At 41.3% G+C, this 20,419-nt stretch overlaps 1 protein-coding gene across 2 annotated transcripts in view; it reads left to right on the plus strand.

Moving 5' to 3' along the window:
* Nucleotides 1-20,419, plus strand: part of GRK3 (G protein-coupled receptor kinase 3) — a 136,131-nt gene that overhangs the window by 31,008 nt on the left and 84,704 nt on the right. For both annotated transcript variants that reach the window (XM_065568879.1, XM_065568880.1), the window contains exon 2: nucleotides 154-230. In XM_065568879.1, coding sequence (XP_065424951.1) covers nucleotides 154-230 — 77 coding nt within the window. The remainder of the gene's footprint in view (nucleotides 1-153; nucleotides 231-20,419) is intronic.

Raw genomic sequence — 20,419 nt, forward strand, 5'->3', positions numbered from 1 at the left:
TGCAGAGATGCATGCACACTGGCATCCCTACTTTCATAAATCTGGGTACAAGACCTTTTAACCTCAAGACTCCTTCCCTCCAATGTACATTCACTAGCTTGTTAAGAAAGAGCAACTGATAAGTAACTGTTCATTAATTTTTTTGTCTTTCAGTATCCGCAGTGTGATGCAGAAGTATCTTGAGGAGAGAGGTGAATTAACCTTTGACAAGATTTTCAATCAGAAGATTGGTAAGTTCTATTTTGAATCAAATTTTCTTGTTTTATGTTTTTAAGATTGATTTGTTTGTTACTGTTTAGTGCAGCCTGTTGAAGATAGCACTGTAGACTTAGTTAAACATAGTATAGCACAGGGGTTCGCAACCTTTTTCTTTCGGAGGCCTCCCCAACATGCTATAAAAACTCCACCGCCCAGCTGTGCCACAACAACTGGTTTTCTGCATATAAAAGCCAGGGCTGATGTTATGGGGTAGCAAGCAGGACAATTGCTCAGGCTTCGGCTTCAGCCCCGGGTGGCGGGGCTCAGGGCCCTGGGCTTCAGCCCCATGCAGTGGGGCTTCAGCTTTCCACCCTGGACCCCAGCAAGTCTAACACTGGGCCTACTTGGCAGACCCCCCGAAACCTGTTCATGGGCCCCAGGCGGCCACGGACTCCTGATTGAGAACCGCTGGTATAGTAAACTATGGGCAGGACTTAAAAGAATGGTTGAACTTTGTTTAAGGTTGAAGAATTATAACTACCTATTGGCAGCCATTTCTGGGCCATTGAGTGAAATATTGGAACTGTGAAGACCAAGAGTTTTGTATTCCTCTCATCTCTCAGTACTTCTGTTGCAGTCCAGATATATGGTATATACCAACAAATCAACCTTGTTACTCCCAAAGATCATGGAGCACCCTCTGTGCCAGCATGTATCCCACACATACTGTCTGTGGCACCTCTTAGGGTAAAGAAGTTTTCTGGACACTGGTGGCTTTGGCACCACCCAGTTGGTGGATTTCATCTGATTACTTTCCTTCTGAGCTCAGAGCCTTTCTAATCTTCAGTGATGGACAGTCAGCATTTGTTCTCTCACTGTTAATCATCAAATCCAAATGATAGCTGCTGATAAACCACAACTGTTTATTTAAGAAAGAAAGAAACTATTACTGCTAAATAAGAGGAAAGAAACGCACTTGCTGTTACTCACATATAGATGCACTAAGGGAAAGCTGGTTGGGAAAAAGAAAGTTACAGATTGTTTAACAGTTTTCTACTCCAGCCAAAAGTACTGGACTGCAGCACAAACAGATCCTCCTTTCGACAGTACTACTGCCTGTTTATATGTGGCTCAGGTTAGCACTTCTCTTTCTGAATAATTGATGTAATGTTGCATAGCAGGGGCAAAATATAAACAAGGGGATCTTTCAGCAGCACTGGCAAATAGAATGATTTCAATTCTCTACATCTGTGTGGTATGAGTTAAATCAGACAGTTAAGGAACCAAGGAAACTTGTATTTGATTGTTCATTTCCAGTCATGTGGTTAAATATCTTTTAACTAATAATCTGTTCCAAAGAACAGTACAAGTTGTGACAATTATTTTAGATAGTCAGTTGTTACAGTACTAGTAGATAGTTCACCGAGAAGTCTGAAGGAATGCCTAACATAGTGAATGCTAATGGGAAAGGGGGTAGGTTTAGCAGATAAAATAAAAAAAGAACAAGTTAAAAATCACTTAGAAAAGTTAGATGCCTGCAAGTCACCAGGGCCTGATGAAATGCATCCTAGAATACTCAAGGAGCTAATAGAGGAGGTATCTGAGCCTCTAGCTATTACCGGTATCTTTGGAAAATCATGGGAGACGGGAGAGATTCCAGAAGACTGGAAAAGGGCAAATATAGTTCCCATCTATAAAAAGGGAAATAAAAACAACCCAGGAAACTACAGACCAGTTAGTTTAATTTCTGTGCCAGGGAAGATAATGGAGCAAGTAATTAAGGAAATCATCTGCAAACACTTGGAGGTGGTAAGGTGTTAGGGAATAGCCAGCATGGATTTGTAAAGAACAAATCGTGTCAAACCAATCTGATAGCTTTCTTTGATAGGATAACGAGTCTTGTGGATAAGTTTCAGAGTAGCAGCCGTGTTAGTCTGTATCCGCAAAAAGAACAGGAATACTTGTGGCACCTTAGAGACTAACAAATTAGTCCACGAAAGCTTATGCTCTAATAAATTTGTTAGTCTCTAAGGTGCCACAAGTACTCCTGTTCTTCTTGTGGATAAGGGGGAAGCTGTGGATGTGGAATACCTAGACTTTAGTAAGGCATTTGATACGGTCTCGTATGATATTATTATCAATAAACTAGGCAAATACTATTTAGATGGGGCTACTATAAGGTGGGTGCATAACTGGCTGGATAACCGTACTCAGAGAGTTGTTATTAATGGTTCCCAATCCTGCTGGAAAGGCATAAGAAGTGGGGTTTCGCAGGGGTCTGTTTTGGGACCGGCTCTGTTCAATATCTTCATTAATGACTTAGATATTGGCATAGAATGTACGCTTATTAAGTTCCCAGATGATACCAAACTGGGAGGGATTGCAACTGCTTTGGAGGACAGGGTCATAATTCAAAATGATCTGGACAAATTGGAGAAATGGTCTGAGGTAAACAGGATGAAGTTTAATAAAGACAAATGCAAAGTGCTCCACTTAGGAAGGAACAATCAGTTTCACACATACAGAATGGGAAGAGACTGTCTAGGAAGGACTGTCTAGTCTCTGCCCCAAATAGCTTACAGTAGAGTATTCAGACATAAACCTCAATATGTTCAAAAAGATATTTCAGACATGTTGTAAGATTATATACTTTGCTTTTCCCTCACAGCTGCTGCTTATATTATTTACTTTTTTCATCCATGTTAAATACTTATATCTCTAAACTCTCATCCTTAACTGTGGCGCTTCTAACCAGCTTCTCCATAATAACAATTTTGCTAGAATGAAGTAGCATGGTGAGAGCCAGCATGTCTCTTCTGAAGACATCGTTGGAATGAGGGGAAAAGATTAAGGATAAATGTGGGTGTTTTTAACTGAAGAAACTTTACGTTTTTGCTGAAAATACTGTCTTTATTTTGGATGTTCATTTATTTTTTTATTGCTGTTTTCTACCTTGTTCTTTGCTACATTTGTTCTGTTTTTATACATTAACATAATTGTTTAGGGTAGAGTATACTCATTCTAATACACAATGCTGTGAGAATAAAGATAGTATCTAACAACTCACATCTGGTGTTTATTATTATTATTATTATTATATATTTGGCTGTATTCTGGTTGTGCCTAGAGGCCACACTTAAAATTGGGCCCCATTATGCGAGGTGCTGGGCAAACATGTAGCAATTTATCCCTATTCTAAGGAGCTGGAAATCTAAGTTGAAATGAGGCACAATGAATTTTGCAAATGAAAATGGAGAGAGGACGTAGGAAAACAAAATAAGGCCCCATGGTTACATAGGTTGCCATTGCACTACTTGGTACTTCCAGACGGATATAAAATATAGGTTTTTTTTTGTTTTTAGTAAGTTAATATCAACTATCCCTGACTGACTGACCCCAACTATCATTGGTAGGCTGATTTCTTGTAAGCAGAGGTGGGTCGCAGCAGTGGCAGAATCTTACAGCCCAGGACGGGTTTGGAGGAGGAGAGACTCATGGCCTTCACTATGCGTGTACCATGTGTAAGAGCAGTGTGGAACAACGCAGAGACAGTTGTGAGAGAAGATTGGTGGATGAGGTTGGCATTGTTGACTGGCCGGAGGAGGTAGATAAAAGGCAAGAGTGGACAAGCAGGAAAGGGCAGAGTTGTGAAGGACCTTATAAATGAAATGAATGTAATATTTGTTTTACATTTGAACATATGGTAAGAACATACAAGAAACACTTTGAATTGTAATAATGCATGACAGAAGCAATGGGCTTAAATTGCAGCAAGGGAGGTTTAGGTTGGACATTAGGAAAAACTTCCTAACTGTCAGAGTGGTTAAGCACTGGAATAAATTGCCTAGGGTGGTGGTGGAATCTCCATCATTGGGGATTTTTAAGAGCAGGCTGGACAAATATCTGTCAGGGATGGTCTAGATAATACTTACTCCTGCCTTGAGTGTAGGGGACTGGACTAGATGACCTCTCGAGGTCCCTTCCAGTTCTATAGTTCTATGATTTCTATGAATAGGGAGCTGGGGGATTAGAGAGCTGCTGTGAAGGGACAGACCTTTGCAGATATCCCTAGTACATAGATTCTAAGGTGGGAAGGGACCTTTATGATTCTCTAGCTTGATCTCTGGCATAGAATAAGGCATAGATTTCATCCAGTGATTCCTGCAGCTAGTCCAACAGATTGTGGTTGAACTAGAGCATATCCAGCCTTGGATTTAAAGACTCTCATTGAAGGAGAATTTACCATATTCCTTGATAATTTGTTCAAACGATTAATCATTTTTACTGTTAAAAACGTGCATCTCTTTTTCCAGTTAGAACCTCTCCAACTTTAACATCCAGCCTTTGGTTCTTATTATGCCTTTGTCTGCTAAATTTAAAAGCCCTCTAATATCCGATATCTTCTTCCTGAGTAGATAGTTATAGACCCTAATCAACTCACCTTTTTATCTTTTCTTTGATAAACTATATAGATTGAGCTCCTTTAGTCTCTTGTCATGTTTCCAGACCACAAATCATTCTTAAGTTGTAGCCCATTTCTGCATCCTTTCCAGTTATTAAAGTGTGGAAACCAGAACTGGCCACAGTTTTCCAGTACTAGTCCTTGCAATGTCATATACATAGATAATGTTGCCCCTCTTCTCCTGTTTCATGTTTCCCTTTTAATATGTCTAAGTATTTAGTTAGCTGTTTTAGCCACAAGCGTCACATGGAGCTGATCTACTGTTAACTCTTAGGGTTAAGAGTCACGACTTTTTCTGTGTCACAACTTTCCAGAATACATTCCTGCAGCTTGAAAGTATGATCTGTGTTTTTTGTTTCCAGATGTATAGCCTTGCAAAGGATCTCAGGGGATCCTTTGGTTTTGGAGGTCGAATCACTTGTTACTTGCACTGGTGGGGACAAAAGAAGAATGTGAAGGAAACTGAGTAAGAACTTCAGGAATATTCAGTCTGCAATGGGGCATTAGCTTCTTCAAGGATGAGATGGCCCTAAACCTTTAAAGGGTGTGCTTAAATTAGTGTATCTCTATTTACTTCATTTTTTATGGAGGAAAATAAGTTGCTTCATTTGCTTTAAACTGCCCTGGGCACCTCTAGGATCATGGGATTCTTGTTTGACTGCTGTTTGATCTTAAACTCAATAGGAACTTGTACAATGAGTTTAAGAGAACGCACAGATGATGTATCCAGCTAGAAAGCTGCTATACCAGCATTTAATTAAGTAGCCAATCTGTTGTGCCAGGCACAAGTTACTTCCTGTGTAATACCAGCTTCATGGGGAAGTACAGCATGTATCTAAGTGGAATGAATAACCACCTTTAACTAGTTTTCTCATTACCACATCCTGTTTGCTACACAACAAGTAGATTGTGTCTGCACTGGAAATAGACACTTTTCCAGTTCTCAAATGATTAGTTGTAATTCATAAGTAGAATCTATTTTGCTATGCTTGATTATTAAAATGGTATTTTAATTTATTTTTGCATTATATTTTACTGTTGATCATGCTCACTTGTAAAAATTGTTTCATTCATGTTCTGATTTTGTAATTGACATATGCAGCAGGTGTATTTTCTAAGAGTAAGAGATTTTAAATTAGGCAATAGCAACAATTACATTAATGCATTTGGAACAAATGCGATCCACACTTACACTGCAACAAATCTAAAGAAAAGCAATATTGATCTTTCTTATCAGTGCTCCCTAATAGTCGGTAGAAGATAATGTTGGTAAACTCGAGGCTCTGGGTATGGTAGAATACAGAGCCTTTCAGCTCTTGGTCACTAATTTGGATCTGGTTCACATCTGTCTATCGAGCAGTTTGTTTAGATGTTGGTGGTACTTAACAGTTTCCATTAAAACACTTCATTCACAGTTGCTTGTAATTTTCTGAAATAACCTTTTGAGATGAAATTTCCATGTTTGGCTTTTTATGGACAATTTGAGCAAAACCAGGTTAAGTTGTTTTGGAACTTGATCATAGTATAATACTTACCCTTTTCACATTGTTAAAAAAAGCTCTCGCATTTTCCCTTTGGCTTTAAAGTTAAACCTGATTTCCACCCCATCTCTGTTGTAAAGTACACAGATGGATAAACATTAAACTTACTGCATGTCAGTAGTCCCAGTGAGAAATACATGTTTGCTTAATTGCAGAAAATGTGGTTGTCATTTATCAATTTACATGAACATTTTCTTCCATTTTGCGTTACCTTCCTTTCTGTTAGGGGGACTGTTCTTTCTAGGACTGATTCACTTGGCTGTTCTTTGTGTTATCTTCTGTTCAGCTTTCTCCGTATTGGAGCTCTATACTAGGTTAAGAATTTTGCCATCTGTCTCAGTGGTTCTTCCCACACATTCATGTCTGTTTTGGATCCTTTAGGAATTTCATGTCATATTAACTCCCTTCAAGAGTGCTAGAGCTCAGGGTGATTATTCTAGTTTATGGTGGCTTTTCAGAGCAAAGTAGTGTTAATTCATCTTAAGATCAGTGTACAGACAGGCCTTACAGCTGTGTGAATGGACTCTATAGTGCAAGATCTTCCCGTCACTTCCCGCTCATGGCAGACAGCTAACCTTGCTGTTGAGAAATCCTCCCCGCCCTTTCAATATGGGAGCAAAATGTGGTACAATCCCCTAGGTTTGCAGACTCCCTCCCTAGTACATTATTTAAGCCCTTGTTTAATGTAAGCATGAGATCTGTGTACCAGTGGCATTTTGAACTAATTAAATAATCCTCTGAAGAAAGAGCAGTGAGAGCAATAAAACTTGGTTGTAAGACAAAAACACCTGAGTTTTAGCTAAGTAAACAAGGAGTGCATATAAAATATGTACAATGTGTTAACAGTAATGGGTCTGCTTTTTTCTAGTTGCTTGTGATGACTTTAAAGTCATATGGTGCTTATAAGTGGTCACAGAAGCAGAGTGAATGCTATACAGATTTTCTCTTTTTTAGGGTTTTTACTGTTATATGTCCAATAGTGCTAGGCAGTTCACAACATATAGAAAAGATGAGGGCCCCAATCTTGCAAAGACTGAGGCTTGGTCTACACTACCCCCCTAATTCGAACTAAGGTACGCAACTTCAGCTACGTGAATAACGTAGCTGAAGTTGAAGTACCTTAGTTCGAACTTACCTTGGTCCACACTCGGCAGGCAGGCTCCCCCGTCGACTCCGCAGTACTCCTCTCGCCGAGCTGGAGTACCGCAGTCGACGGCGAGCACTTCCGGGTTCGACTTATCGCGTCCAGACTAGACGCGATAAGTCGAACCCAGAAGTTCGATTGCCAGCCGCCGAACTAGCGGGTAAGTGTAGCCAAGGCCTTAGGCACATGATTAACTTTACAGATGTAAGTAGTCCCATTGAAGTCAGTGGGACTAATGTGTAAAGTTAAGCATATGTGTAAGTCTTTTCAGGACAGGGACCATGATCTGTGGGTTTATAATCCAAAATTAGACATAACAAAAGAAGGAATAAGGCAAGAAGTAGAGATGTGGGATCAGAGAAAGGGGGAGAATTTAATAGATACAGGGTGCAGTTGCTATACTTAGTTATACATGTGTCTTAAAGGCCCAGGTGTGTATTAATTTATTCCAGGTGAAAAACTACAATTTTGTGTGTATTTTTTGTCAGGGTGGGTTGCGGAGGAATGTAAAGAAGAGGAAATGGTAGTCATGGAGGATACGAAGATTGAGAGGAAATATGACATAGGGAAAGAAGAACGGCTGTGTTATGTGTGCATGCATGCATATATATGTACGGTTCACTTAAATTAACTTGCTATTTGAGTCTCTTCTACTTTTTGTATACTAAAGTAGCAGAGACTACATAAGTACCTAGATAGATATGCAACATACTGTATCTGGTTTTTGTGTTTATGGAAAAGTGCATTTATTTGGGGGTTCCGTTTCAGACATGTGGAAGATATAAAACATAAGTGAGACTCTGTGGAAATTAGAAATTGAAAAAAGTGGTAAAAAATGACACTTAAAGTACCCTGTAAAAACTGGTCTCTCTTTTCTCTTATTGTTGTTTCATTGTTAGTAGTTTTCAGTTTATGCAGCGGGTTCAAGATCAGACTAGAACCTGGATTATGGCTGGGTTGCATGATTCTATTCGATATCAGTTGGACATAAACTTCTCCTTGTTAGTCTGTTTAGCAAAACTCATATTCTATATCTGTAAAGGTACCATGTAAATCTTTGAAACCAGATGATTGAAAACAAACCCAAGAAACTGTTAATATGTGACATTTTATTAGGGGTCTGTGTTCCTATACACACAGATGTCCTACTGATGTCAATGGGAATCATGCATACTGAGGTAGAGGAAAACAGAATAAACTGGAAGTCATTGGAGGTGTAATTCAACATTATGAAATATCTATTTTTAAAAAAAAATTGCAGTCCTTACTCTTGTGAAAATGCTCACAAAATTAGTGTTAATTTTAAATCATTTCCACAATTTTAATTTAATTTCTAGACATTTTAGGTTGGTGAGTTTTTATGAATGTATTTTTGTGTTTTTTTAAATAATTTTGATATTGGTGTGGGTTAGATTGCAAGTTGCTGTAGAAATAGAATATAATACTGTACTGTCTGTTGAGCCATTAACATTGATACTTTCACTTTGAATAGATTGTAAAACTTGTGCAAGAGATGATCTGTCCAGACATATTTAAATATGTGAAAACTTGCTGATTTTATTACATCTTCATCAGTTATTTGGTATGTTAAAGAAAAATTTGTCTGGTGTATGTGCAGTGCTGTGACAGTTGCTTTATTGTGTTATTACTGATTAGTTGCATTCTCATTGTTTTAGAAAACACAAATATTTTGTGTAGTTCAACCCATTTGGTTAAAAGTTGATTCATAAAGTAGAAACAATAAAGATTATTTATTGAAAAACTTCGTTTCAGACCGGCCAATATGTATACATTAGCTAATTATACTTCTTGCTGGCTGGCATAAATTTCTTCCGGTGTACAGCTATAAAAGTTATTTCTCCATGAAAGAAGATGAAATGTGGCTAATTGGGAGAATTTCTTAGACCTTGGCTACACTTACCCGGTAGTTCGGCGGCGAGCGATCGAACTTCTGGGTTCGACTTATCGAGTCTTGTCTGGACGCGATAAGTCGAACCCGGAAGTGCTCGCCGTCGACTGCGGTACTCCAGCTCGGCGAGAGGAGTACCGCGGAGTCGACGGGGGAGCCTGCCTGCCGAGTGTGGACCAAGGTAAGTTCGAACTAAGGTACTTCGAACTTCAGCTACGTTATTCACGTAGCTGAAGTTGCGTACCTTAGTTCGAATTAGGGGGTTAGTGTAGACCTGGCCTTATACTGTCTAACTTGGTTCATTACATCTCTTTCAAGGGTTGGAAATGGAGAAAACACCATACTTAGATGTTTTATAAAGAATATTGTTGGCGCTTGAGTGCCTGGTACCATACATTATATAAGTACTTTTACCTGTGCATAATTTTAAGGGGTAAAAAAGGCCTGCTTTTGTCTGTCCAGAGTTGAATAACATCTGAAACCAACCTATAAAATGTTTTAATTCATTCTGTTTTTTTCATTATAAATAATTTAGATCTTTCTTTATCAGGCTGCAGCCTGAACTTTTTCTTGTTAAATAATAGAACGATTCATCGGCTGAGGTCTATATAAAATCTGCGCTTTTAGATATCACCGATAATATTATAGAAACTGGTGTTCAGTAGAACCTGTATACAGTATAGTTTGGGGAAGGATAATGTCATATAAGGAAAAAGGGGAAAAACTTGTATCTCAGCAGAGCAGCCTCATTATACAACATTTCTTTTGTACTGTCAAGACTTCTGAGTGGACAGGAAGCTTTGAACACTAGAAGTAGGTTATTTTCTTCTCATGGAGAAATGAGTGGGTACAGATACAGGAGTAATAAATGATGTAAATCAGCCTTGTGATTTTTTTTAAAGTTTCTGCTGTTATAGCTTTTAACAGGGACATGTATTAGACAGTAAAACCAGCACAGTTTAAGTCCAGTTACTAACAGATTGCAGTGACTTTCTGTGTTTCTCAAAAGTCTGTTTGTTTCCAATAGGCTGTGGACTTAAACTCCTTCCTTTAAGATTATATGGTACCCTCAGTTCTTCTTTGAGGGCATTTCAATGGATGTGTTGTGCCAGGCATTTGCTGCCCCCTGCTGGAGATACTTTGGCCTTGGTGCACCCTGCCCCAGGTAGCGGCTCTTTAAGAAAAAAAATGCAGTGAGTTTGGGACCACTGGGGTTGCCTAGAAAGGCCTTCTAGGGTCAGCCGCTGTGAAACCAGTGAGACTTGGTCTTCCAGTGCATAGATGACTCGTGCATCCCGATACTGAGTGAGGGGATGTAAAATGTAAAGGGGAGGACATGTGACCGCCCTACATCTCCTCTGCCCAGCCTGGGGCCGCTGCGCTCTCCCCACCGCACCAGAGTTACCTGCGGGGGTTGGGGAGACCTCTGTCTTTCTCCTGCTGCACCTCCCCCCTGGCACGTTCGGCCATTCTCCCTGGCAGCAGGGTCCGGGCGGCGAGTGGTACCAGCCACTTCTCATGCCAACTGAAGCTGGCTGCTCGGGATCACTGCTCTGTGCAACGCGGTGGCTGCCTGAGAGAGAGCTCGGCTGGGGTGGCGGTTCGCCCCATCCCCTCCGCTCCCAGAAGCGTATGTTTGCCTAGGGCCCAGTGGTGGGTTAATCTGGCCCGGATCATAACCCAAGAAGCCAGGATGAGTCAAGGCCCATTGCTGACCATACTTCACATTTAGGTCATTGAGAGACCTTTTGTTTTACTTTGTGTGAGTGTAAGCCAAGATGGGCCAACCTAAGTTAGGTATTGGTTGGACTACTGAAAACTTGGGGAGCTCACTTAACGAGACACCTACTGGCTCAGTCAAGCTGGTGACAGTCCGTATGTATTTTCCACTTTTGGTGCGTATGTGCCCCATGTGCTCAAGATCTGTTTGGCCAGCAGCCTCTATTGGTGTCATGCATGTGCCCTGAACGCCCTAGTACTCTCATACCGAGGGCATAAAGGATGGTATGTGTCCAACCATCACTCAGTTCCTTCTTATGCATGTGGTTTTGAGACTGAGTGCCAGTGTCTTCATATAGTGTATATAATAATGTTAGTTTAGCATAGGTCAGTAGGTTGCCCATTGGCATCATTTTTGATACGTTTCAGTTAATAGTTGGGATGTTTTATTAGCTTCCTCCCTTGTAAAATTTTTCCTCCGTGAGATCTCTCCTGGTGCCAAGTGTGATGCTGACAGACCAGGTGCCAATTTTTGCTAAGGCCCCTTGGCCTCACTGAACACTGACAAATGCATAGCTGGAAACCAGTCTGAGTCACCTGTGTGTTAGTATTGTTAAAATAGGTATTGGATTTATAGAGATGTGTTTAGTGTTTGGACTTTATGAAATGTTTGTGAGTTGCTGCATGTATTAATCTAATTTATAATGTCTGTAATGGACACGTTACCCCATGTTATAAGGTAATGTTTAAGTGTTTTGCTCTGTGACTATAAAAGTGTTTGCTATGAAACTGGAAATCCCCATGGTCAGGGGAGAAGCATTACCACGTGTGAAATATTAGTTTACCACAAATGTGTCATCTCCTTCCCAACAGAAGAAGACCTATAGATATCCGACAAAACACTGTGGAATATCCGTGGACAAAAGTCTTTGTTGATTGCTCCCCCCACACCCATGAAGAGGAGGCATGCACAAATGCTCAGTCCTCTCAGTTTGAGCTCCGGGGAAAGGGAACAAAAACCCCTGCCAAGAAAAACTTGTTATCCCTAGGCTGTTTGGACTTCAGGGAGAGGTCACGACTTCTAAGCATAAGCAAGGGATCCCCAGCCGTTTAGCTTGGGTTAGCCCTAAAGGACAGATAGAGCTTTCACATTACAGCAGCGTCTGTTACTTTTTGATACCTAAGAGTGTAACTCATTTGTGTGTGTATGTTTACCTGCTTTAACCTTGTAAATAACTCTTAGTTATTTAGCTGGAGTAAGTGAGTGACTGGTTCTTTGGGACTAGGAGTAACCTGAATATTTTGATGTTTGGTGTAAGGGAGGGACGATCTGTCACAAGGCAAGTTTGCCTGGGTGGCAAGATTGTTCAAGGGGACTCTGTGCCTCCATGCTAAGGCTGTTCTAGTACCTGAGGAGTTCATTCTTGATATTTACTTGGTGAAATGGAAGCATAGAACACACAACCAATTTGGAGTTTGAGCCCTGATTTGAAGCAGTCTGCCAAGAAGATGGCACTCACAGTTGTGAGCCACCCAAGACTTCTTGACACCAGGACCATAGGATGTTGCATGCTAGTCTTCTGGATTCAGTATTGCCCCTGTTGCAAGACACCAGTTTTCTTCAAGTCGAGTCCCTGCAGGTGTTCAACTTCAGTGCACGTGCACCCTGTGCCTTTGATTGGAGATTTTTGTTAGCAGTGCCTGCTCATCCTGTGCATGCTTCCTACATATCTTCATGCCCTGTACTAAGGCTATATAGGGCTGTGCACGTGAACGGCCCTCAGTTTCTTCTCAACTGCCTTGAGACGGAGTTTAGTGTGTGCCTATTTTCCTCTTTAGTGAGAGAATATAGTATATACAGTTAGTTCTTCAGTTAGTTTATAGGATACTCAGTAGTTGTTGGAATTGCTGTTCCCACTTTCTTTTTCCCCCCTAAAAAAAAAAGTTGTTTTTCCCCCTTTATTGAGGAGTCAAATTTTTTTCTTGTATCTGGGATGTTGATCTCCCTGAATTTTTAAAGGTGCCTTTCCTGCCGAGAAGCTATTCCCATCAGCAATGGGCATTCTCAGGGTATTCGTTGCTTGGGAGACTCGCATATCTGCAGCAAGTGCAAGGTATGCAATTCTTTTAAGAGACTATCCCATAGCAAGTCTTAAGACTGGCTTTGGATCTGAGCCCAGACCCTCTAGTTCTGTTATTAACAGCACCCCCTACATTCAAGTGTGCCAATAAAAAATACTACGTCCTGGCAGGGATTCTGAGTTTTTATTTGCACACCCGGCACCAAATTCTCTTGTCATGGGTGCAGTTAATGAAAGGGAGAGACAGTATATTCCAAAAACTACCCCATATTACAAAGACCAGAAGCAACTGGATCTTTTTGGTCATAAAAGCTACTGTTTGGTGATATTACAGTTCAGAATGACGAGTTACCGGGTGCAGATGTCGAAATGTGACTACCTGAATTATGAGACGTTTAATGCTTTTATTGACCACTTACCTCAGGAATGTTGAAATCAGTTTAGTGGCGTAATAAAGGAGGGTCGGCTCTTGGAAATATTGTAGGTTTCACTTCAGACAGCTGACACTTCAGCCAGGTCTGTTTCCACCATAGCCGTGATGAGATGAGCTTCCTGGCTTCAACTGTCTGGTTTCCCATGAGAAGTACAATCGACTGTTGAGGACTTATCAGTTAGTGGGCACAAAGTCTCCACGGTCTCCACAGACAACTCACTTCATACCCTAAAGGACTCTGGGGCTACACTTAGATCCTTGGGAATATATATGCCTTCAAATAAAAGAATATTTAGCAGGTCTGAATTGGCACAAAAATCCTGTCCAGCTTAATTTTCCACCTTCCATAGACCATCTGAACTGCGGTCTAAGAGGTTGAGATTTTCTAAAAAGAAGCCAGTGACTACCTCGACTGCTTCATTCCAGCCATCAGCATTGTCCAATGCCAGTTCTGAGGGTTTGGTCGAGTGTCTGAACCACTCCACCAGTCAGGGTTTTTCAGCTGCATCATATCACCCCTTTTCCTCAGTTAGTACACTGCCTCTCTCTATTCCAACAGGCATTGGAGATTGTAATATCAGACAGATGAGTATTGGAGGCCATAACATCTAGTTACACAATCCAGTTTACCCCCATCCTGCCCACTCACCTTGCTTCCCTGTCCCTCTTCAGGGACCCCTCTCATGATCAATTGCTGAGACAGGAGATCCCACCGCTCCTAAGTCTAGGGACATAGAACCAGTTCCACTTCAACACTAAGAAAAAGGTTCTATTCAAGGTATTTTCTGATACGCAAGAAAAATGGGGGTTGAAGGCAATACTAAATGTCAGACAAATGACCAACACATCTGAAACTCAGGATGGTGTCCCTAACAGCTGTTATTCCCTCCCTGTAGGCTGTGGACTGGTTTATAAGTCTAGACCTCAAAGATGCTTACTTCCGTGTAGCAATTCATCCCTTTCACAAAAGATTTCTTCATTTCATAATTGATCATGATCAGTACCGAGTCCTACTCTTCAGCTTTGCTTCCACCTCAAGGGTTTTCTCAAAAATCATGGCGGTTGTACGTACCCACTTCCATCATCTAGGTCTAGGAATAATAGTCATTCCCTACCTTGATGACTGGCTCCTCAAAGACTGATCTTATCAGGAGGTGCTGTTAGCAGTTCCAATGACAACTTCTCTTTCCACAGTTTAGGCCTACACATAAATCTTGAGAAATTGTCCTTGACCCCTGCATCTTGATTACTTTTTATTTGAGTATTTCTGGATTTGAGGACAGGCAGGAGTTATCTTTCACCCGACAGGTTCCTCATTCTAAAGAACCTTATCCAGAGAAATTAGCTCAGTCCTCAAGTCCCATCAAAGACATGCCTGCAGCTTCTGGGGCACATGACAGGTTGCATTTTTGTAACACAGAACATCAGGTTACATCTTCAGTGTCTCCAGAGGTGCTCAGGACAGTTTATGTACCCGACAAACAGGTGTCTGTACCCAGGTGGGTCCTACAGTCACTCATCTGGTGGGAGGATTCTTCCAAGGTTTGTGCAGGTATACCATTCATCCAGAATCCCCCTATCATAATGACAACATTGAATGCTTCTCTCTTGGGATGGGGAGCAGATTTGGGTCCTCATACAGTCCAAGGCAAATGGTCACAATAAGACACTTGCACATCAGTCTGTTCAAGTTGAGGGCAGTCAGAAATACTTGCTTCCACTTTCTTCCCTTAATCTAAAACAAGTCAAGATTATGATGGACAACATAGCTAGTATGCATTATATCACTTGTCAGGGAGGTGCGCTCCCTCCCCTCTCCCCCCTACAATGGAGCAATAAAGCTTTGGAACTGTTGCATCCTACGGATACACACATAGTTACAGTTTTAAAATATTTGCACACTCTGCAAATTCTTGTCTTTCAATTAGTTCTGTGAAGGTACACACGGTTATCACCCTCTAAAGAAGGCTATGCCACTTTTGCTCACCCTGTCATGTCTGGGTTTTTTAGGGGCTTAATAGAGTCTTTCCACTAGTAAGGGAGCCATCTCTTACCTTAGTGTACTGTTTGCAGGTTTCTGGGTCCCCCATTTGAATTTTCAGCAACATACTCTTTTTATACTTATCTGTGAAAACTCGCTTCCTGGGGACGTATGGGCACTCGTGGCAGGACCCCCATACATGGTTTTCTACTCTGATGTCTCTTATGCCACACTACATTTTTGCCAAAAATGGTACCATGCTTCTGTCTAAATCAAACTATTCATCTACCAATATTTTCCCCCAAACCTCATTCTAATCATGAAGAATAAAAACTACATACCCTCAATGTTTGTAGCCTTTTACCTGCAAAGAACTATGCCTTTCAACACTTCCTTAGGGTTATTTTTTCCCTTTGCTGAGAAGATGAAGCTTCTACCAACCTATTCCTGCCCAAAGATGATCTAAATGGGTGTTTTTTGGGGCGAGGAGGGTTAGATTCTATTATGAATTAGCTAGATTAGATCATCCAGGTAATATTAGAGCTCATTCCACTAGGGCACAAGTGGTCTCTGCGTCTTCCTTGCTAAGCATCCCTATGATAGCAAAGCAGCCACTTGGAGTTCCATACAGACCTTTACCAAACACTGTTCCTTGGTAGAAGCATTGAGAGTGGGCCCTACTTTTGGCAGAACTGTATTGCAATCTGTTTTTAGATAGACTCTGAGCACCTACCTCTGTGTGTTAGATTGCTGCTTGTGAGTCTGCAAGAATCTAAGGCTAGGTCTACACTACCCGCCTGAATTGGCGGGTAGAAATCGACCTCTTGGGGATCGATTTATCGCGTCCCGTCGGGATGCGACAATCGATCCCCTAATCGATGCTCTTACTCCACCAGCGGAGGTGGGAGTAAGTGCCGTCGACAGGAAGCCGCGGAGGTCGATTTTGCCGCGGTCCTCACAGCGGGGTAAGTCGGCTGCGATACGTCGAATTCAGCTACGCTATTCACGTAGCTGAATTTGCGTATCTTAAATCGACTCCCCCCTGTAGTGTAGATGTAGCCTAATATAAATCTGGACAGTGCTAAAGAAGAAAGAACAGTTACTTACCCGTACAGTATTTGGAATTCTTTGAGATGTTGTCCAGTATTCCATGATCTGCCCCCTTTCACTGCTAGGATGGAGTCTTGTTGCCAACTGGATTCTATGGTAGCAAAGGACCTGAATGACAGTTGGATCTGCGTCACAACTGATGCTTTTGGGATGGAAGCAGAAGAGCACTCAGGGTAAATGCATGGTCCCAACAGATGCTGCTGGCCAAAAGATTCCAATCAGAACTGCACGGGCACCAAGTGTGGGATGTACCCACGAACAGCACATCTCGGAGAGCTCCAGTTACTGTGCAGGTGAGTCACTTGGTTTGTTTAGGCATCTTGCAATTTATGCATGTGGTGGCGGCTCCAGCAATGGCAGCTCCTGGGAGACTCTACTCTTTCCCTGGCAGCAGTTCCAGCAGACGTTCTTCTGACAACAGTGGGTCCTTTGGAATCTCCTTGTGGCCATGCCAGTGGCAGCAGGGTCTTGCACCCCTAGATCCCTTTCCACAGTCCTCCTTCCTAGGTTATCAGTCACAAACTTTATAAGTGTACTCTCTATGCCATTATCTGAATCATCTATTAAGATTTTGAATAGAAACATACCTGGAGAACCCCACTCATTATTCCCTTTCAGCCTGTGAATCACTGACAACTACTGTCGGAACTGTTTTCCAACTAGTTTTGCACCCATCTTATTTTAGCTCCATCTAGGTTGCATTTCCATTGTTTGTTTATGAGAAAGTCATGGGAGACAGTATCAAAAGCCTTACTAAAGTCAAGATAGATCATGTCGACCACTTCCACCCATCCACAAGGCTTGTTACACTGTTAAAGAAAGCTCTAAGGTTGGTTTTACATGTGAGGCTGCTTGAATGAGCTACACCAGATGGCCTTTTTTAGCAAAGTAGGACCTGTTGCTGCTGCAGGTAGCACAGTCCTACAGATAGCATTTTCACACACACAAATGTGTAAGAAACTGCAAACTGTAGGGATGTGCTACCTGTAACACTGCAATCTAATGAAGCTCATTCCTACTAATAGCAGTTTCTCACACCATAGGTATGTGAGTCTGCTATCGGTGGGAATTAGCTACATCAGATGGCATTTTTTAGCAAAGTAGGACCTGTCACTGCTGCAGGTAGTACGATCCTACAGATAGCATTTTCACACACACACGTGTAAGAAACTGCAAACTGTAGGGACGTGCTACCTGTAACACTGCAATCTGATTAAGCTAATTCCTACGGGTAGCAGTTTCTCACACCAGAGGAAAGTGAGACTGCTATCTGTAGCAATTTGCAACCTGTAGATTCCTGGGGTAATCTTTATGTGTTTGTGCATTCCTTCAATAAGCCACTAACATTGTCTGGCCTCATCCAACAGAGCACATGTGAAATACAGAGACATGGTCAATATTTCTAGCCTCAGATACAAACGTTACATGCATACATAAGAACATAAAGGCCGTACCGGGTCAGACCAAAGGTCCATCTAGCCCAGTATCCTGTCTACCGACAGTGGCCAATGCCAGGTGCCCCAGAGGGAGTGAACCTAACAGGCAGTGATCAAATGATCTCTCTCCTGCCATCCATCTCCACCCTCTGACAGACAGAGGCTAGGGACACCATTCCTTACCCATCCTGGCTAATAGCCATTAATGGACTTAACCACCATGAATTTATCCAGTTCTCTTTTAAACTCTGTTATAGTCCTAGCCTTCACAACCTCCTCAGGTAAGGAGTTCCACAAGTTGACTGTGCGCTGCGAGAAGAAGAACTTCCTTTTATTTGTTTTAAACCTGCTGCCTATTAATTTCATTTGATGACCCCTAGTTCTTGTATTATGGGCATAAGTAAATAACTTTTCCTTATCCACTTTCTCCTCATCACTCATGATTTTATATACCTCTATCATATCCCCCCATAGTCTCCTCTTTTCCAAGCTGAAGAGTCCTAGCCTCTTTAATCTCTCCTCATATGGGACCCATTCCAAACCCTTAATCATTTTAGTTGCCCTTTTCTGAACCTTTTCTAGTGCCAGTATATCTTTTTTGAGATGAGGATACCACATCTGTCCGCAGTATTCGAGATGAGGGCGTACCATCGATTTATATAAGGGCAATAATATATTCTCAGTCTTATTCTCTATCCCCTTTTTAATGATTCCTAACATCCTGTTTGCTTTTTTGATCGCCTCTGCACACTGCGTGGACATTTTCAGAGAACTATCCACGATGACTCCAAGATCTTTTTCCTGACTTGTTGTAGCTAAATTAGCCCCCATCATATTGTATGTATAGTTGGGGTTATTTTTTCCAATGTGCATTACTTTACATTTATCCACATTAAATTTCATTTGCCATTTTGTTGCCCAATCACTTAGTTTTGTGAGATCTTTTTGAAGTTCTTCACAGTCTGCTTTGGTCTTAAATATCTTTAACAGTTTAGTATCATCTGCAAACTTTGCCAACTCACTGTTTACCCCTTTCTCCAGATCATTTATGAATAAGTTGAATAGGATCGGTCCGAGGACTGACCCTTGGGGAACACTGCTAGTTACCTTTCTCCATTCTGAGAATTTACCATTAATTCCTACCCTTTGTTCCCTGTCTTTTAACCAGTTCTCAATCCATGAAAGGACCTTCCCTTTTATCCCATGGCAGCTTAATTTACATAAGAGCCTTTGGTGAGGGACCTTGTCAAAGGCTTTCTGGAAATCTAAGTACACTATGTCCACTGGATCCCCCTTGTCCACATGTTTGTTGACCCCTTCAAAGAACTCTAATAGATTAGTAAGACACGATTTCCCTTTACAGAAACCATGTTGACTATTGCTCAACAGTTTGTTTTTCTATGTGTCGGGCAATTTTATTCTTAACTATTGTTTTGACTAATTTGCCCAGTACAGACGTTAGACTTACCGGTCTGTAATTGCCAGGATCACCTCTAGAGCCCTTTTTAAATATTGGTATTACATTAGCTAACTTCCAGTCATTGGGTACAGAAGCCGATTTAAAGGACAGGTTACAAACCTTAGTTAACAGTTCCGCAACTTCACATTTGAGTTCTTTCAGAACTCTTGGGTGAATGCCATCTGGTCCCGGTGACTTGTTAATGTTAAGTTTATCAATTAATTCCAAAACCTCCTCTTGTGACACTTCAATCCGTGACAGTTCCTCAGATTTGTCACCTACAAAAGCCAACTCAGGTTTGGGAATCTCCCTAACATCCTCAGCCGTGAAGACTGAAGCAAAGAATCATTTAGTTTCTCCGCAATGACTTTATCGTCTTTAAGCGTATCTCGATCATCAAGGGGCCCCACTGGTTGTTTAGCAGGCTTCCTGCTTCTGATGTACTTAAAAAACATTTTGTTATTACCTTTGGAGTTTTTGGCGAGCCGTTCTTCAAACTCCTCTTTGGCTTTTCTTATTACATTCTTGCACTTAATTTGGCAGGCTGGATAAATACAGTCAATAGGTCTTAAGTTTTGCAATGATACCCCACATCAGCCATCTTGCATAAAGTACATATTAGCTATGTCATATCCATATCCTAAGCATATTTTCATAAAGAATATAGAGTATAATGTCACACCCCACGTGTATGTTTGCTGATCTGCAAATAGTAAAGGAGCATGCACCTTTGGGTTGAAATGCTCATGACAATAGGGCAGAGCCATGCAAGCTCCATAATTCTGTGTGAGATGGTAGACAGTGAGGAGGGCCAGACTGGTTTGTGGGTTTAGAAAAAAAAGGTGTAAACATTATATGTACGTTTATGTATGGGATACATATAACATTAGTGGATGGTTAACAATGCATTATAGGAAGTTGGATCCCATGGCCACAACCACCCCTG

The sequence above is a fragment of the Chrysemys picta genome, chromosome 15 (genome assembly GCF_011386835.1).
Source record: "Chrysemys picta bellii isolate R12L10 chromosome 15, ASM1138683v2, whole genome shotgun sequence".
NCBI lineage: Eukaryota > Metazoa > Chordata > Testudines > Emydidae > Chrysemys > Chrysemys picta.